The sequence below is a fragment of the Mustela lutreola genome, chromosome 10 (genome assembly GCF_030435805.1).
Source record: "Mustela lutreola isolate mMusLut2 chromosome 10, mMusLut2.pri, whole genome shotgun sequence".
NCBI classification, from domain to species: Eukaryota; Metazoa; Chordata; class Mammalia; order Carnivora; family Mustelidae; genus Mustela; species Mustela lutreola.
Window position 1 is genome coordinate 8,749,630 of NC_081299.1, and position 17,979 is coordinate 8,767,608.

Consider the following 17,979-nt stretch of genomic DNA (forward strand, 5'->3'; position numbering starts at 1 on the left):
ATTGACAAATGATCTGTCAGAGTCTGCCAGTGCTAGGAACGTAATGGAAAACAAGGAAGACAAGGTGATTGCCTTAATGGAGCTCGCCTTTTAGTGAGATGATAGTATCCAGCAGAAAATATAATGAGTCATGATTATAACCAGTGAGGGGGTGCTGGGCAGATGCGATATTGCCATTTCATCAGTGAGGAAGCAGTAATTCTTTTTTTTTTTTTTAAGATGTTATTTATTTATTTGACAGAGAGAAAGAGAGAGGGAACATAAGCAGGGGAGTGGGAGAGGGAGAAGCAGGTTCCCTATTGACGAGGGAGCCCAGTACGGGGCTGGATCCCAGGACCCTGAGCCACATGCAGATGCTTAACTGACTGAGCCAACCAGGTGCCCCAGGAAACAGTAGTTCTTAACTCTGCTTGCCTGGAACTCTGGCTAACTCATGATTCAGCTTTTCTCTTAATGGGGATATGGGTAACATGGAACTATTAAGGCGTGTTGGAAGAGTAGGATTGTGCAGTTTTAGTGCATTAGCTTTGCAGTAGACTTGCCTGCTCCTAGGTGAGTGCTTCTGCATGCCACACGTGTGTGGGTGGAGGACATTTCGTCCTTCCAACGGCTCTTGAAGGTAGGGCCTACAATTCCTCCCATTCACAGGTAAGGAGAGGGAAATACAGAGACCTAACAAGTTACCGAGGCTGGCCAGACTTCTGAGGGACCAGGGCAGGGATTCGACTCAGGTAGACAGGCTTCAGAGCTCCCGTTCTGAGAGCCTGCACTAACCTGTCAAAATGGTAACAGCCTTGATCTCTGGCTGTGACATTACGCTGATATCAGATTCCTTCTATTTGTTTGACTTTCCCTTCTAAGTTCGTTACAGTGAATATGAGTTAATTTGTAATTCTATAATTTACTCAAAGAACAAAGCAAACAGGCAGTAGTCATGGGTTGATGGACCATACCAACAAATCATGTATGGTTAGAAAGTGAAAACGCTATTTATTGTGTTGTGAATTCTCCTGACTTGTGTGCTTAACACCAAAGAAAGAGGAGCTTTTTTATGTTATAAAGCCTATTTATATTTTTTTAAAGTAGTTTTTTTGTTTTGGTGAGCAAAGTGATAGAAGTTTATTGAGTGAAGATCCAGAAAAAGCTCTCAAAAGTGAGGGGCCTCAAAAGGGTTGCCCTAATAAATGTTTTTTATAGATAATAAAATCAATAAAAACGTGATTAAGTAGAAAATTAAGACTGTCTTGTTCTCACTGTTTTTTAATCTGTATTTTCACTGATCAATACATGAGAAACATTTCATTATATTAGTGTACCATACTTTTTGTCAACTTTATTGTGGTATGATTTGCTTACAGTAAAATTAAGCAATTTAAGAGTACAATTCAATGAGTTTTAACAGTTGTATAGTCTTGGAACCCCAGTCACATCCAAATTTTTGGAACATTTCTGTTACCCACAAAGTCTCCTTGTTTCCCTAGGCAAACAGTCTCCTAATCCCTGTGTCTGGCAGCCATTGGTCTGTTTTCCGTCAGAATAGTTCTGCCATTTTTTCCTTTTCTGGTTTTCTTTTTTTTTTTTAGAATATTCTATAAATGAAATCATACTGCATAGTTGTATCTGGCTTTTTTCACTTGGCACAATGCTTTTGAGATCCATCCATATTGTTGCAAGTAGCAGCCTTGTGGTTTCCTTTTATTGGGGAGTAGTATTCTGTGGGTTGAATGTAATACAATTTGTTTATCCATTCACCCTCTTTATGTTCATTTGGGTCTTTTCAAGTTTTTGGCTATTGTGAATCAAACTGCTGTGAGCACTTGTGTTGAGATCTTTGTGTGGTTGTATGTTTTCATTTCTCTTAAGTAAAGACCGAGGAGAGGAATTGCCACGTCAGGTGGTAACTGTGTGGTTGACTTCATAAGGAACTGCCTTCAGAATTGTTCTGGTGAGGGCACCTGACGGGTGCACGTGGTACAGCACGTGACTCTTGATCTCCACCTTGGTGCGTTTGGGTTGCACATTGGGAATGGAGCCACCTTTAAAAAAAAAAAAAAATCATTCCAAAAAAATAAAAAGTTAAAAAATTTTTTTTTGCTGTTCTAGATGCTTTACTTTTTTGTGTGGATTTTAGAGTCAGCTTGTCAGTTTCTGTATCAAAATTTCAGCAGGCTTTGTTAGAGAAACTGACAAGCTGATTCTAAAAGCCTGCTGAAATTTTGATTGGGATTGTGTTGGATCTGTAGGTCAACTTTTGGAGAATTGACATCTTCGTACTGTTGAGTCTTTTGTTTGAGTGTGGCCTATTTTCTCCAATTATTTAGGTCTTCAGTTTCTCTCAGGAGTGTTCGTAGTTTTAAATGTACTGGTCTTATGCACCTTGATTAAATTGATCCCTAGGCATTTTATATATATATATATATTTATATTATTTATATATATAATAATATCAATATATATAATATATATTTATAAATATAAATAAATTATATTATAAATATAATATATAAATATATTTATATATATTATGTTTTTAAATTTATATATATATAAATATATATAAATATATAAATATTAAAACATTTTTTTTTAATTAAACAGATTTTTATTTATTTATTTGACAGGGATCACAAGTAGGAAGAGCGGCAGGCAGAGAGAGAGGGGGTTACGGAGCAGAGAGCCTGATGCGGGACTCGATCCCAGGATCCTGAGATCATGACCTGAGCCGAAGGCAGAGGCTTAACCCACTGAGCCACCTAGGCGCCTGGCATTTTATATTTTTGATGCTGTTATAAGTGGTATTTAAAAAGTCTCAATTTCTAATTCTCTGTAGAGTATACATAGAGATAAAATTGATGCAACTTTGCTAGATATACTTACCAGTTCTAGTTACTTTTTGGAGATTCTTTAGGATTTTTTGCATAGATGATCACGTTGTCTTTGAATAGAGTTTTATTTTTTCCTTTTCTTTTTCTTTCTTTTTTTAAAAGATTTTGTTTATTTATTTGACAGAGAGAGAGAACACAAGTAGGCAGAGAGGCAGGCATAGAGAGAGGGGGAAGCAGGCTCCCTGCTGAGCAGAGAGCCCAATGTGGGGCTCGATCCCAGGACCCTGGGATCATGACCCGAGCCGAAGGCAGAGGCCTTAACCCACTGAGCCACCCAGGCACCCCTACTTTTTCCTTTTCAATCTGTATGCCTTTCATCTCTTTTTCTTCTCTTACTGCACTAAGACTTCCAGGACAATGTTGAATGGAAGGGTGAGAGCAGACATCCTCACCTTGTTTCTAATCATAGGAGAAAAGCATTCAGTTATTCTAGGGGTTGGCAAAGTATGGCCTGTGAGAATATGCGCCTACATATACATGTCCATAAAGTTTTATTGGAAAACAGCCAATTCATTTACATATTATGTGCATATTTTTATAGTTTTCTTGATTTGTTATGGATTTTTATATCTATGTTCCTGAGGCATATTAGTTTGTAGGTTTCTTTTCTGGAATAGAATATAATGCCTCTTCTGGTTTGGGTAATGGGGCAATGCTTTCCTTGTGGAATGAATTGGAAGTGTTCCCTTTACTATTTTCAGAAGAGTTTGTGTAGAATTGATATTCTTTCCTTTTTTGTATATTCTGGTACAAGCCCTTTGATATATGTGTTGTGAATATCTTCTCCCCGTCTGTGGCTTTTTTCCCATTTTCCTAACACTATTCTTTGAAAAGCAGAAGTTTTCCGGGGGTGCCTGGGTGGGTTAAAGCCTCTGTCTTAGGCTTAGGTCATGATCTCAGGGTCCTGGGATCGAGCCCCACATCGGGCTCTCTGCTCAGCGGGGAGCCTGCTTCCTCCTCTCTCTCTGCCTGCCACTCTGCCTACTTGTGTTCTCTCTCTCTGTCAAATAAATAAACAAAATCTTTAAAAAAAGAAAAAAGAGCAGAAGTTTTTCATTTTGATGAAGTCCAATTTTTTTCCTTTATGGTTAGTGCTGTTTGTGTTTTGCTGAAGGAATCTTTGTCTGCCACTAGGTGGCGAAAATTTTTTCCTGTGTCCTCTGAAGTTTTATAATTTTAGATGTGTTCCATTTTGAGCAAATTATTTTTAAATATTTTTATTTTTATTTTTATTTTTATTTTTTTTTTTTAAAGATTATTTATTTATTTATTTGACAGAGAGATTACATGTAGGCAGAGAGGCAGGCAGAGAGAGAGAGGAGGAAGCAGGCTCCCCGCTGAGCAGAGAACCCGATGCGGGACTCGATCCCAGGACTCTGGGATCATGACCCGAGCCGAAGGCAGCGGCTTAAACCACTGAGCCACCCAGGCACCCAAATATTTTTATTTTTTAATATCATCTCTACACCCATCATGGGGCTTGAACTCACAACCCTGAGATCAAGAGGTGCATGCCCTACTGACTGAGCCGGCCAGGTGTCCCTTTAGTTAATTTTTGTGTATTGTATGAAGTGAGGGGAGAGCTATTTTGTTCCCCATGTGAGTATCTAGACTGTTCATTTCCCCTTGTGTTATCTTGGCACATCTGTTGAGAAACAGTGGACCATACAGGGATGTGTATATTTCTTCACTTTCTATTCTGTTCCCTTGATTTGTGTTTAATTATATGCTAGCACTATCTTAACAGCTGTAGCTTTACACCGTGTCTTGAAATTGGGTAGTATAAGTCCTCCAGCTTTGTTCTTTTTCAGAGTGTTTTGGCTGCTTTAGGACCTTTGCCTATCCATACAAATTTTAGAATCTTTCTACAGTAAAATCTGCTGGGATTTTGATTGGGATTGCACTGAATCTCTCTCTCTCTCTCTTCAAGATTTTATTTATTCATTTGACAGACAGAGATCACAAGTAGGCAGAGAGAGAGAGTGGGAAGCAGGCTCCCCGCTGAGCAGAGAGCCCGATGCTGGGCTCCATCTCAGGACCCTGAGATCATGACCTGAGGTGAAGGCAGAGGCTTAACCCACTGAGCCACCCAGGCGCCTTATATATCTCTTAATAATATTGAGTCTTTGGACCTCTAGTGTGGTATATCTCTCCATTTAATTAGGACTTCAGTTTCTCTCACTATTGTCTTACTGATCTCACACATCTTTTTTGTTAAATTGATCCCTAGGTCTTTGAAATTTTGATGCTATTGTAAATGATAATCAATTCTTAAGAAAATTTCAATGTCCAATTGTTTATTGAATGTGTGAGAAATATAATTAACTTTCATATATTGACATGTCGAGCTCTTACCCTTCATTCTTGCTAAACTTATCCTAAATCTTTAGGATTTTCTCCATAGGTGATTATGCTGTTTGGAATGAGAGAGTTGTACATTTTTCCTTTCCAACCTGTAGGTCTTTTTATACAGACTAGGGACTTCAGCATAATGTTGAATAGAAGTGGTAAGAGGGGATCCCCCTGCCTTGTTTCTTATCTAAGCGGGAAAACATTCTGTAAATCTGATGTTAGCCGTATATAGTTTGTGCGTGTGCTTTTTTTATATAAAGATTTTTTTTAAAATTTTATTTATTTGACATAGAGAGAGAAGCGAGAGCAAGCACAGGCAGACAGAGTGGCAGGCAGAGGTAGAGGGAGAAGCAGGCTCCCTGCCAAGCAAGGAGCCCAATGTGGGACTCGATCCCAAGACGCTGGGATCATGACCTGAACTGAAGGCAGCCGCTTAACCAACTGAGCCACCCAGGCGTCCCTTTTTTTTGACAGACAGAGATCACAAGTAGGCAGAGAGGCAGTCAGAGAGAGAGAGAGGAGGAAGCAGGCTCCCCGCAGAGCAGAGAGCCCGATGTGGGGCTCGACCTCAGGACCCCGAGATCATGACCTGAGCAGAAGGCAGAGGCTTTAACCCACTGAGCCACCCAGGTGCCCCTGTACATGTGCTTTTTTTTTTTTTTTAAAGATTTTATTTTTTTATTTGACAGAGAGAGATCACAAGCAGGCAGAGAGAGAGAGGAGGAAGCAGGCTCCCTGTGGAGCAGAGAGCCCGATGCGGGACTCGATCCCAGGACCCTGAGATCATGACCTAAGCCGAAGGCAGTGGCTTAACCCACTGAGCCACCCAGGTGCCCCTACATGTGCTTTTTTAAGGAATCTCTCTACTTCATCTAAATTGTCAGTTTGTTGGCATGAAGTTGTTCATAGGTTGCCTCATTTTTAAATATTTTAAATTCTGGTGGGGATGCCTGGGTGGCTCTGTCGGTTAAGCATCTGCCTTCTGCTCAGGTCATGATCCTACTGTCCTGGGATCAAGCCCACATTAGGTTCCCTGCTCAGTGAGGGTCTGCTTCTCCCTCTCCCTCTGCCACTCCGACTCAATCGTGCTCTCTCCCTTTCTCTCTGAAATGAATAAAATAATAAAAAAAATTTTTGTAGGTTCTGTAGCAATGTCCCATACTCCTTCCTGATAGTGACTATTTTTGTTTTCTTGATTGGTATACCTAGAGGTTCGTTGGCTTTATCAGCTTTTTCAAATAATTAACTTATCGAGGCCTGTATCATGGCCCAGGCATATTATCAACGAGTATGCCATGTACACCTGGAAATACTGTATATTCTATGGTTGTTGGGTATCGTGTTGTATAAATATTTAATTGATTTTTAAAAATTATTCGTTTTCTAAATAACTGATTTCTGCATTATATTATTTTTTCCCCTACTTACTTAGGTTCATTTTGCTTTTCCTATTTCTAGCTTCTTAGACTTTGGTCACTGATTTTAATCTTTATTCTTTTACATAAAATAAGCTTTTAATACTATACTATACATTTTTCATTAAGCACCGTTTTAAGTGTGTCCCACAGATTTGAATATGCTTCATTTTTCTTTTTTTAAAATCAGTTAGGCCAAAATATTTTTCTATTTCCCTGCGATTTTGTCTCTGACCCTTGGGTTATTAAGTGTGTAGTCTACTTTCCAAATATCTGGGGGTTTTCCAATCTTGTTGGAATCTTGTTATCGATTTCTAGTGAAATCCCATGGTGCTGGAATATATTCTGTGTGATTTCAGTTGTTTTAGAATTATGAATTCATGGAATTTTTGGGAACTGGAGGCTATCTGGTTGCAAGATTAGGGCATTGATTGAGCCTGTCTCTGAGTTAATTTTTCCTCCTTTTTCAGGTGAGAGACCAAGCCCAGCGCGGTTCACGGGTTCTCCTGGATATTGAGGCGGGTGCTCCCGTTCTCCTTATCCCTGAAAGTTCCAGATCAAATAATCTGATTGTAGCAAATTTGGGGAAGTTGAAGGTCAAGAACAAGTTTCTCTTTGCTGGTTTTCCTGGGACCTTTTCCTTACAAGATAAGGTGAGCCATCAATATCCATTCCCTTGCATAGTCCAACTACTCGCCTGCCAGTGGAAGATTTCGTAGGTTGCCCCAGGCTGACTTGTAGCTGCCGTTACTTTTGCGGCTTGAACAATTTTTTTTTTTTTTTTTTTTACGTTATATTGACATTTCAGTTAACCTTTTAATAGAGATAGTGTAAATTGTAACCTTTACCAGTTGTATGCAAACAACCAACAGAACCAATCTTCCGTCTGTATAATGCTTTTCTCACAGGCTGACCTTATAAGTGATCAACTTTTTATGTGACCTGCCTTTTTTCAGAGGATGGGATTTGGCCCGTGGTTTATCTGCAGCTGTTCCTATCTTCATGATAAAATTTTATATAGCGAATGGCTTTATAGTTTAAAACGACTTTAGCTCTTATTTATTTCTTATGACAATGTTTAGCAGTGACTGGGCTGCAGATCGTTGCTTTCATTTTACGTTCATGTAGTAAGTCACAGAGTTGGTTTCGGAGGTGGTCTCTCGGGCCCCTCCCACCCACTTCTGCAGTCAGGGAGGCTAACACTGATGGAACTTAGGACGAGGTCTTGCTGTTCGAGGTGTGTATTTTAATGGAACCTTGCTGGTTTCCATGGTGGCTTTGCAGCATATTTGCTTATGAAGAACAAATTCATTTTAGCTTGTCAGAAAAGCACTTACTGAAATTCGTAGCTAGTCATGCCCGTCTTCAGTCTAATAGCTAATAAAATAGGGAGAGAGCCTTTGAAGGAGGAGATGCACAGGATTTCATTATGAGCTCTTATGACTGGCAATAATAGCAGTACATAGTCAACATTCATTGGATGCTTCTTATATACCAACCAGTGCTAAGCTCTTCATGTATTTCTCCATTTTTTTTTTTTCTCCTTAGCAACCTAAGGAGGTATCTGGTTTTATTAACCCCATTTTTCGAGCTGAAGATACGGAGACATAGATAGGGTGGGTCATTTCTTTTGGATAATACAGCTAGTCACAGATACAGCACAGGCCTCAGACTTGGTGTGTCTGCCTTCCATATACTCTCAGCTGTGCTATGCCTTCACCCCATGCTGTTAGGGTTAGGCCTGTGTGGGGACAGTCAACTGGGGTAGGCTGTCCCTACCATGTGCCTTACGGACCCCGGCCTGCATACCTGTGGCTCTTTGGAATTTTCTAAAGGGTGTGGCTGAGTTCATTAAAATAATTTTCAAGGGAAGAACTCCAAAGATGATCACAGAAAAATGCACAAATTTGAGCAGTTACTGTATGCCTCTTTAGGTGTAGAAGGAAAAGAAAATGAAAAACTATGAGTTGGGTTCTAGTTGTCACCAGGACGTTGCCAATAACCTCAGCTCTGTTCAGAAAGTAACAGGTGACGACATTTGTTGGTAATACCTGAACTCAAATAATTTTGTTTTCAAATTACTGTCTCCATATTTTTCTTCATTTGTTTTGCTTCTCACTCATCCATTTACTCACTCTTACTAAGCTGCACATCCTGAGCTGAAAATACTTGACTCAGCGAGTGGGAGCTGGTAGAGTAAGAGGGGTGCGGACAGACAGCGTGAACGTGGCAGCCATGTTCATGTGTCATAACCTTGGGTTCAGACCAGAGTTACGGTGTTTGGACGAAGTTTGAGGGGCGGGTTGTCCATGTATCACCTCACTTGTAGTCACTCAAAGAAACCCTATGCAGTGATCAGAGCAGAGGGTGATGCCTGAGCAGCAGTGCTCAGCGTGGGAGGGCGGAATGCCCCCACAATGACCTCACAGCTTCAGCTTCGTAGCTGCCCTCAGGCAGAGCTGATGATTCAGGACTCGATTGCTGTTGACCTCGCTGGAGGAAGCCCTCCTGCCAGAATGATAGGCCTTCCCTGCTCTGATAGGGAGAAGTAGGCTTCCACTTAGGTATGGTTTTTTAAGAGAGTAAAAATAAAATCAGTCTCCACTGGTCTTTAACAGCAGGCCTGGTAGAATCTGGCAACCTGGGTCTTAATGAAGAAAGTCTGGTTTTGCAGTTGAGAGAGAAACATTTTGCTGTTCACTGACCAAAGTCTTAAAGAACATAGAAGAAGGATACATTTGTGAAAAGAAAGATTGGTAACTGCTTCTGGAAGTTCTCGCTTCTAAAATATCCTTAGTATGAGGTATTTCTAATTAACATGACTAGATTTTTAAAAAAAGATTTTATTTATTTATTTGAGAGAGACCAGAGAGAGAGAGAGAGAGCACCCGAGTTGGGGCCAGGGAGAGAGGATGGCAGAGGGAGACGGAGAAGCAGACCCCCTGCTGAGCTGGGAGCCCGATGCGGGGCTCCATCCCAGGACCCTCGGATCATGACCTGAGCTGAAGGCAGATGTTTAACCAATTGAGCCTCCCGGGTACCCCAACATGACTAGATATTAAACAAATGTATCAGAGCTTGTGTTTGCTCGTGAAGGTTGTCCTCACCGTCACATTAGGACACTTTGTTCCACCATCTTATTCCAGCTGTGCTGCCATCAACTGCCCAAGGGACAGTTGAATCCCTTCTTTGAAACGGTCTTTTGAGCCGACAGTACGTTCTTCAGGATATCTTTGTTTGTGGAAAATTTTTGTTTTGAGGACTAAATTTTTTAGGAAGAAATCAGCTAGAAACAGAAGGAGTGATCAGGTTGAATAATACCATTTTTGTTTCTCTCCCCTTCCTAAAAAGGTAAAGGACCTGATGTTCTGTATTGGTTATATCTGTATATGGGCTCATGCACTGAGAAGTTAGACTCTAAGAATTGCTAAAATATTTGAAGAAATTTTTGCACATGAGTTTCTGTTTTGTTAAATAAGCCAAATGACAGCACATAGTTTGCAGTATTGTAATGAAAGACTTTTCCTGTATTTGTTTTTGAGGATTTGATTTTAAGTGGCAGTGCCTACAAGGATCGCTTTTTCTTCAAGGTATAATACACTTTTTGCCCCCCGGTTATTTGGAAAAACCTTATGGGATTCAGCAGTCAATTCACATTCATATGCTCTAAAAAGAAAACTTTGAAAAACCACGTCTTTGGGAACCACGTAACCTGGGAAAGCCTGCTGATTACCTTTTTGTCCCTTTGACGAGTCACTTCTCTCCTGCCTAGAGAAGGCCTTATTCTTCTTCTTTTTTTTTTTAAGATTTTATTTATTTGACAGAGAGAGAGAGATACAGACAGTGGAAGAGGGAATACAAGCATGGGGAGTGGGAGAGAGGGAGAAGCAGGCTTTCCGCTGAGTAGGGAGCCCGATGCCGGGCTCGATTCCAGGACCTTGGGATCATGACCTGAGCTGAAGGCACATGCTTAATGGTTGAGTCACCCAAGTGCCCCTAGAGAAGGCCTTCTTAAGGACCAAAAAAAATTTTTTTTGGCTCTAGGCAGTAATTTCTTGGTGATCTGATTTTCTTAAGTCCTTGACAAACTTTTATCTCGTTACATGCAGTGATTGTTCTGTAGAATTCCATAAGGGCTGCTTGGAGTGTGTCGCTTGGTCAAGTCTTTGTGTTCAGATAACCCTGTCTGTGGAGCTCACCTTTCCACAGACACAGTCAGGCTCGGTTGATCTAGGCCTAGGTGACGTGAAGAATTCCTTTCTTCACCTAAAATCACTTTGCATTTACATTTTCCCTTCAGTGTATTTGCATGTGTGAGGTTTGTCCAGTATGCATTCCAGTGGTTAAAGAACAGGAAATAATCCTGAAATCAAAGCTTGCGGGGTGGGGGGGGTGAGGGGAGGGGAGGTAGGGGGATGGGGTGGTATTTGCTTTTGAGTCCCCCCCCCCCACACCCCTGACTCTAGTGTGTTTGGGATTGTTTTACACAAATCCATGTCTTGAGTGCGGGCTGGGATCTTTCACGTATGCTCTGCTTTCATTCTCCTCAACCACAGTTTGCTGTGCTTAAACCATAATTTCTAAGTCAGCCTTTCAAAAGCTTTGAGTTAATCTCCTCAAGCCATTGATTTATTTAAACCAACTACGGAGAGGATGTAGAGAGATGAATCAAGTCAAAGAGCAACAGCTACTCCTTAGAGTTTAAGTAAATCAAGAAAGGAGGAAGGTTTTTTTTTTTTTTAAAGATTTTATTTATTTATTTGACAGAGCGCGATCACAAGCAGGCAGAGAGGCAGGAGAGAAGAGAGAGAGAGAGGGGAAGCAGGCTCCCTGCTGAGCAGAGCGCCTGATGCGGGGCTGGATCCCAGGACCCTGAGAACATGACCTGAGCCAAAGGCAGAGGCTCAACCCACTGAACCACCCAGGCACCCTGGGAGGAAGGTTTTTAATGTCGAAATATTTAAGAGCATTTGGAAGCATTGGAAAGCAATTTGCCTTCCAAAAAAATGCGGAAAGTAAGAACTTTTTTTTTCCCACTGTTACTTGTGAATCGCTGTACTTAAGAGAACTGGGAAGAACAGTATTCCCATCTCCTTTTCAGAGCTGCGAGGCGTAAACACATAGGGCAGTGCTGGCTGGAAACCCGTTCTTCCCCTTCCCCCCAGCACGCCTGTGAAAGTGGGTCGATGGTGGCAGAGCCCTGCAGACAGGTAGCATGGAGGCTTGAGTGAAGTTTAAAAGTCAGTTATTGAATCATTCAGGTGAAGAAGATTTCCACTGTTAGCAGAGAACCGAGGGTACTAAGTATGTATGAAAAGCGTGTCGTGTTTTCAGTAGAATTAATTTACGTTACTCAGTATTTGCCCTTAGTTTTTATGCCCTTAAACAGAAACATAGTAAGGATGGCCAGCCTCCTGTGGTCTTCATTTTGTTTTCATTTGCACGGTTACTTGAAGAGATGAGAAATGAAGCCCAGACAGAGTGACTTCTAGGAAGTGTAGACAGGCTACCGTGGTGTCATTCCTTTGGAACCATGTTGCTGTAGATATGTTCTCTTAGAATTACAGGCCCCTCCCCTCCAGCAAAGCAGTAACATTTTGTATGGCCGAGAGCTCTGCCTTCGCTGTGTCTGACCTAGACTGAACCAACAGTTGGCATTTCAAGCCAACAGATAATATATTCCTGCAAGATGGCTGTAGTTCTCAGTAGGTGTTGAATTATAAGTAACATCTCTGCAAATAATTACACATGACAGGAAAGATCATGACCCTGTTACCCTTTTGTTTATGGGATTTGGGGGGCTTGGGAAGTGCCAAGTGGCATAGAGTCTTTGAAGAGCCCAGGGACTGGGGTAGGATTTTCAGGAGAGTAAGGATTAGTCGCGCCATTCCTACTTTCTAGTTTTATTTTTTTTATTTTTTATTTTTCCCCAGAAATCTGTGCCTTCAGCATCCCCAACAGGTACCCCCAAACACTACATGAGGAAAATGACAAGCACGGAGGACCCAAAGGGAGCACATTCCGAGGGGCTGTTCATGATGCCTCCTGCTGGAATGAGTCTAGGCAGCCTGAGGAGTGAGTCTGCGCTGAGTACTTCGACCAAGCAGCAAGGGCAACAAGCTGCGCCCTCCGCCAGCCAGCTTTCCGGTAGTCCAGGTAAAAGAGGAGGAAGGAGCCACGTGATGAAGGTGGGGAGTTCAGGAGACTGTGGCAGGTTCCTCCAGAGGATGCATCAGAGTGGTAGCAGGTCTTTAGTGATAATCTGATTTTGGTATTATTTTAGAAAGCTTAAGAGTCTCAGGATATAGATTTTAGCAGTGGGCGACTTCTGAAGTACAGTTAAATTAGCAAGAAACAGTGTGAATAAAGAGGTTTAGATTGTCTCTTAGGACTTTTTCCTCAAGGTCAAGGTGGTTGCCAGAAGATGGTGATAGTAAAACTTGGATGATTCCTGTATCCTTAGCCATATCCTTGCAAGTCACTGTCAAGACGCTGTTTTCTACTCAATTATTATTCTATTTAATTCTAAAAAAAACAAAGAACTCTGAGAAAATATTAGTGTCAATTAGGTAACCACAGAGATACTATAAGTAACAATTTTGCAAAGATAGGAACTGTCCCATTACTGGTGCTCTTCTCTGGAATTTAAGAATGAGTTATTCCAGATGAGAGCCTGATTTTGGCCTTTTGCGTTTTTTTAAAGATTTTATTTATTTATTTGACAGAGAACGCAAGCAGCAGAGAGGCAGGCAGAGAGAGAGAGAGAGAGAGAGAGAGAGAGAGAGAGAAGCAGGGTCTGCACTGAGCAGAAAGCCTGATGCGGTGCTCGATCCCAGGGTCCTGGGATCATGGCCTGGGCCGAAGGCAGAGGCTTTAACCCGCTGAGCCACCCAGGCGCCCCGCGTTTTTTTAAAAATTAAATTGAACTAAATTTAATTTTTTGTTTTATTTTATTTTATTTTTTTAAGGTTTTTAATTTTTTGCTTTATTTTAATTCCAGCATATTAACACAGAGTGTTCTATTAGGTTGAGGTATACAGTGCAGTGATTCAGTGCTTCGTAGTCACCCTGTGCCCATCATGACCAGTGCTCCCCATGGTCCCCACCACCTGTTTCCCCCACCCCCACCATCTCCCTGCTCATAACCTTCAGTTTGTTCTCTATAGTTAAGATCTGGTTCTTGGCTGGTCTCTTTCTCTGTCTCTCTCTCTCTCTCCCTCTCTTTTTCCCTTTGCTTGTTTGTTTCTTAAATTCCATATACGAGTGAGATCATATGATATTTGTCTTTCTGTGACTGACTTACTTCACTCAGTGCAGTACTCTGCAGCTCCGTCCGTGTCCTGGCAAATGGCAAGATTTCATTCTCTTTTATGGCTGAGTAATGTTGCATTGTGTGTGTGTGTGTGTATTAAACATATATACATATATATTTATATACAGAGATATATGTTTTTATATGTATAGAAATATATATATATTTACCACCTCTTTCCTTTTTTAAGATTTTATTTATTTTTGTGAAAGAGAGCATGCGCACAAGCAGGGGAAGAGGTAGTGGGAGAGGGAGAAGCAGACTCTCCATTGATTAGGGAGCTGGACACGGAGCTTGATCCCAGGACCCTGGGCTCATAACCTGAGCAGAAGGCAGAGGGTAACTGACTGAGCCACCCAGGCGTCCTGTATACCACCTCTGTCCATTCATCACTTGATGGGTACTTGGACTGCTGCCATAATTGGGCTATTGCAAATACTGCTATAAACATTGGGTGCATGTATCCCTTTGAATTATTGTTCTTGTATTTGGGGGTAAATACCCAGTAGTGTGATTACTGGATTATGGAGTAGTTCTATTTTTAATCTTTTTTTTTTTTTTTTAAAGATTTTATTTATTTATTTAACAGAGATCACAAGTAGGCAGAAAGGCAGGCAGAGAGAGAGGGAGGAAAGCAGGCTCCCTACTGAGCAGAGAGCCCGATATGGGGCTCAATCCCAGGATCCTGAGATCATGACCCGAGCTGAAGGCAGAGGCTTAACCCACTGAGCCACCCAGGCGCCCCTATTTTTAATCTTTTAAGGACTCTCCCTACTGTTTCCCGGTGACCGCACCAGTTCGCATTCCCACCAGCAGTGCAAGAGAGTTCCCCTTTCTCTGAATCCTCACCAACACCTGTTGTTTCCTGTGTTGTTGATTTTAGCCATTCTGACATGCATGAGGTGGTAGCTCATTGTAGTTTTGATTGGCACTTCCCTGATGATGAGTGATGTCGAGCATCTTTTCATGTGTCTCTTGGCCATCTGGATATCTTCTTTGGAGAAGTGTCTGTTCAGGTCTTCAGCCCATCCTTAAATTGGATTATTTGGGTTTCTTTGGTGTTAAGGTATATAAATTCTTATACTAACCCTTTATCAGATGTGTCATTTGCAATATCTTCTCCCATTCAGTAGGTTGCCTTTTAGTTTTGTTGTTTCCTTTGCTGTGCAAAAGCTTTTTATTTTGATGAAAAATAAATTTTTTTTGGCCTTTTTGTTTTGTTTTTAAATTTATTTTTGTTTTTTAATCCTTTTTGATCTTATTTTATTTAAGCCGGCTCCTTGCCCAGTGCAGAGCCCGACTTGAGTCTTGATCTCATGACCCTGACATCATGACCTGAGCCAAAATCAAGAGTCAGACGTGTAACCGACTGAGCCACCCACGCGCTCCATTTGAATTTTTTAATTTATCTCTACACCCATCGGCTTGAACTCAGGACCCCAAGATCAAGAGTTGATCCTCTGACTAAGCCAACCAGGCATCCCTGGCCTTATGGTTTTTAAATGTATTCTGGGTAGATGATGGGTAGGATAAGTTAGAGAAGGAAACAGAACATGATTTGCCACAAAAATCCATCCAGTGTGATCAGGCTTTGAGAGATTGGGACACTCACTAAGAAAGCTGTTGCATGTCTTTTGTTCTATGCAAGGACTAACTGTACTGGGTACTATTTACTCCCTATAGTCCCTTGTGGTCCTAGAGGTGACGGGAACGTGTCTTATGGTTGGATTGATGATTAAATAAATGAGATTGTCCTGATCATCATCACACTGTTGTGATGTTGTTGATGTGATATTGTTGAACACTTCCTGTGTGCCAGATATCATGGCACATTGTTCCATAAATCATTGGATTTCATGCCACAGCACCCCTATAGAGTTTCATTTTTATCCTCATTTTACACACAAAGAGACAAAGACTTAGAGAGATTAAGTAGCTTAACTTGCCCTGGGTAGTGCGGATAGTAAGTGGCAGAGTTGGACTATGAGCTTGGGCAGTTTGATTGCAGAGCCGAATCCTTACCCTGCGTGACTCTGTCTACCAGTCTCTATAGGTACTGGGTGTGGAGCGTAGGTAGGGTGCGCACACGGTGCCAGTGACACTTGTGACCTTGGGCCGTTGCTGTGAGGACAGTGATGAGTAGGAGGAAGGTAGGCAAATGCCTCAGAAATGATTTAGGATGTTTTAGAGATCGATGGAAAGATCTCTCTCCGAACAATATTTCTTCTTCTGGTTTGCTGTTTGTTTCTGGAATTCGTTTGTGATTAAGATGGGATTAAAGTAGTGGTTTGCAAACTGCTCTATGTATCCTTGGGCTTCCGTGATGACCCGAAGTAATCTCTGAAGCCCTTTACCCCCCCCCCCCCGCCCCCTTCTACCAGATCAGTTCCGCTTCTGTCTCTTCCACGTGTTTATCAAAATAATAAAAAACAAAGAACTGCTATATTTCTTTATTTAGTGTGTGTGATTTAACGTGCATTTATTCGATCACTAATGAGGTTGGATATATTTTCATATACATGCTGGGATGATTTTCTTTTGGCAATAGATCGCCTATCACATTCCTTGCCAATTTTCCTACTTGCATGTTCTTTTCTTACAAATTTTTCCAAATCTTTGTAAAATGGGACTATTTCTCTATTATCTGTCAAATATATTGCAATTTTTTCTCCAGTTTCTCTTTTGCCTTTTTTGTTCATGATGTTTTCATCTTGTACTACTCTTTAATTTCCATATAGCTAGATCCATTTTTACTTTCCGTTGTGTGTTCCGCTTCTGATAACACACTCAGAAACACCTTCCCTGTGTTTTATCATCCCATGGGGCAAATACCCTTGATTATTTTTAAAAATAACTTAAGAATTATTTTGTTACATTTTCCCCTCCTCCCGCTTACCTCAAAAATTCTCTTTTGGGATTTTGATTGGGATTATATTAAATAAACAGATTAATTTGTTGGAGAATTCATAAATTTACAATTTTATATTAGAATATAAGCTTCATAGGGAAAAAGATATTTGTATGTTTTGTTCACTGCTGTATCCTGGAATAGTGTCCTGGACTGAGAAAAGTAACTGGCACAGAGTAGGTGTTTAAAAACATTTGCACAAATGAGCTTTAAGCCTGAAGACCTGATAGATGAGATGTGGACTGAACACTGTTATAATCCGGCTCTGCTGTGTACTACATGCTGTTAGACACAGCTCCTGCCACTCTGCATAGGAGATGAGAGGTGCCAAGCAGGCCCCACGATGTGGCCATCGTGAGATGTTCTGGGGAGGAGAGAATGGTGCAGGAGGAAAGAACAGAGAGGACCCAGTCGAGATCGAGAGGGGAGGGCGACTCCATAGGTAAGGTTGTTCAGGCAGCGGAGGGCTTGGCAGTTTTGGGGAGACAAAGGCCAGTGAGCCTGAGGCTTCAGGAGGAGGGTGGAGAATGGCTTGAGATGAGGTTGGAAAAGTAGGCAGTGGGCTTATGCAGGGTTTTATAAGGATTTAGGGGGAGTTTATAGAAACAACTTTGGATTAAGCATAATCATTAAAGCGTAGGAGAAAGAGAATGTTACGGTCTCATTTATTTTTTTAAGGATTAGTCAGGTATTTTGCGGGCAGAATGGTTTTGTGAGGGCCAGAGGGAATGGCGTAGGTATACTGGGGGGGGAGTTTCTAGAGAGCCAGGCAGAATGGCAGTGGTTTGGATGAGATCAGTGGTCGCGGAAATGATGACATATTTGTTGGAGAAGAGAATTTCGGTGCTGGAAAACTTTGAAGGCTTTGAGTTGTGTCCTCTCTACATGAGACCTATATCCTATAGGATATCCTTGGGAGGGATGGCTGTCCAGTCATGTCGGTCATAAATCCTTTAGGCTCAGCTCATGTCTCAGGACAGTAGCATGTGCGTGATGCGGAAGGGGAGCAGATGGGAAGGTTCCAGCACGTGGAGTGCCGCATAGGGAGGCCTTGGTGCTGGAGTGGAGACTTTTGGACACTCAGGTTTTTGAAGGAGACAGTTCCAA

The 17,979-nt window shown here is 41.5% G+C and overlaps 1 protein-coding gene across 9 annotated transcripts in view; it reads left to right on the forward strand.

Annotated features, from left to right (window-relative positions):
- Positions 1-17,979, forward strand: part of VPS13D (vacuolar protein sorting 13 homolog D) — a 252,478-nt gene that overhangs the window by 48,901 nt on the left and 185,598 nt on the right. For all 9 annotated transcript variants that reach the window (XR_009345222.1, XR_009345221.1, XR_009345223.1 and 6 more), the window contains 2 exons: positions 7,123-7,305; positions 12,586-12,808. Coding sequence is in view for 6 of the 9 variants with exons in the window: in XM_059136730.1 (XP_058992713.1) it covers positions 7,123-7,305; positions 12,586-12,808 (406 nt within the window). In the remaining 3 variants the exon portion in view is untranslated. The remainder of the gene's footprint in view (positions 1-7,122; positions 7,306-12,585; positions 12,809-17,979) is intronic.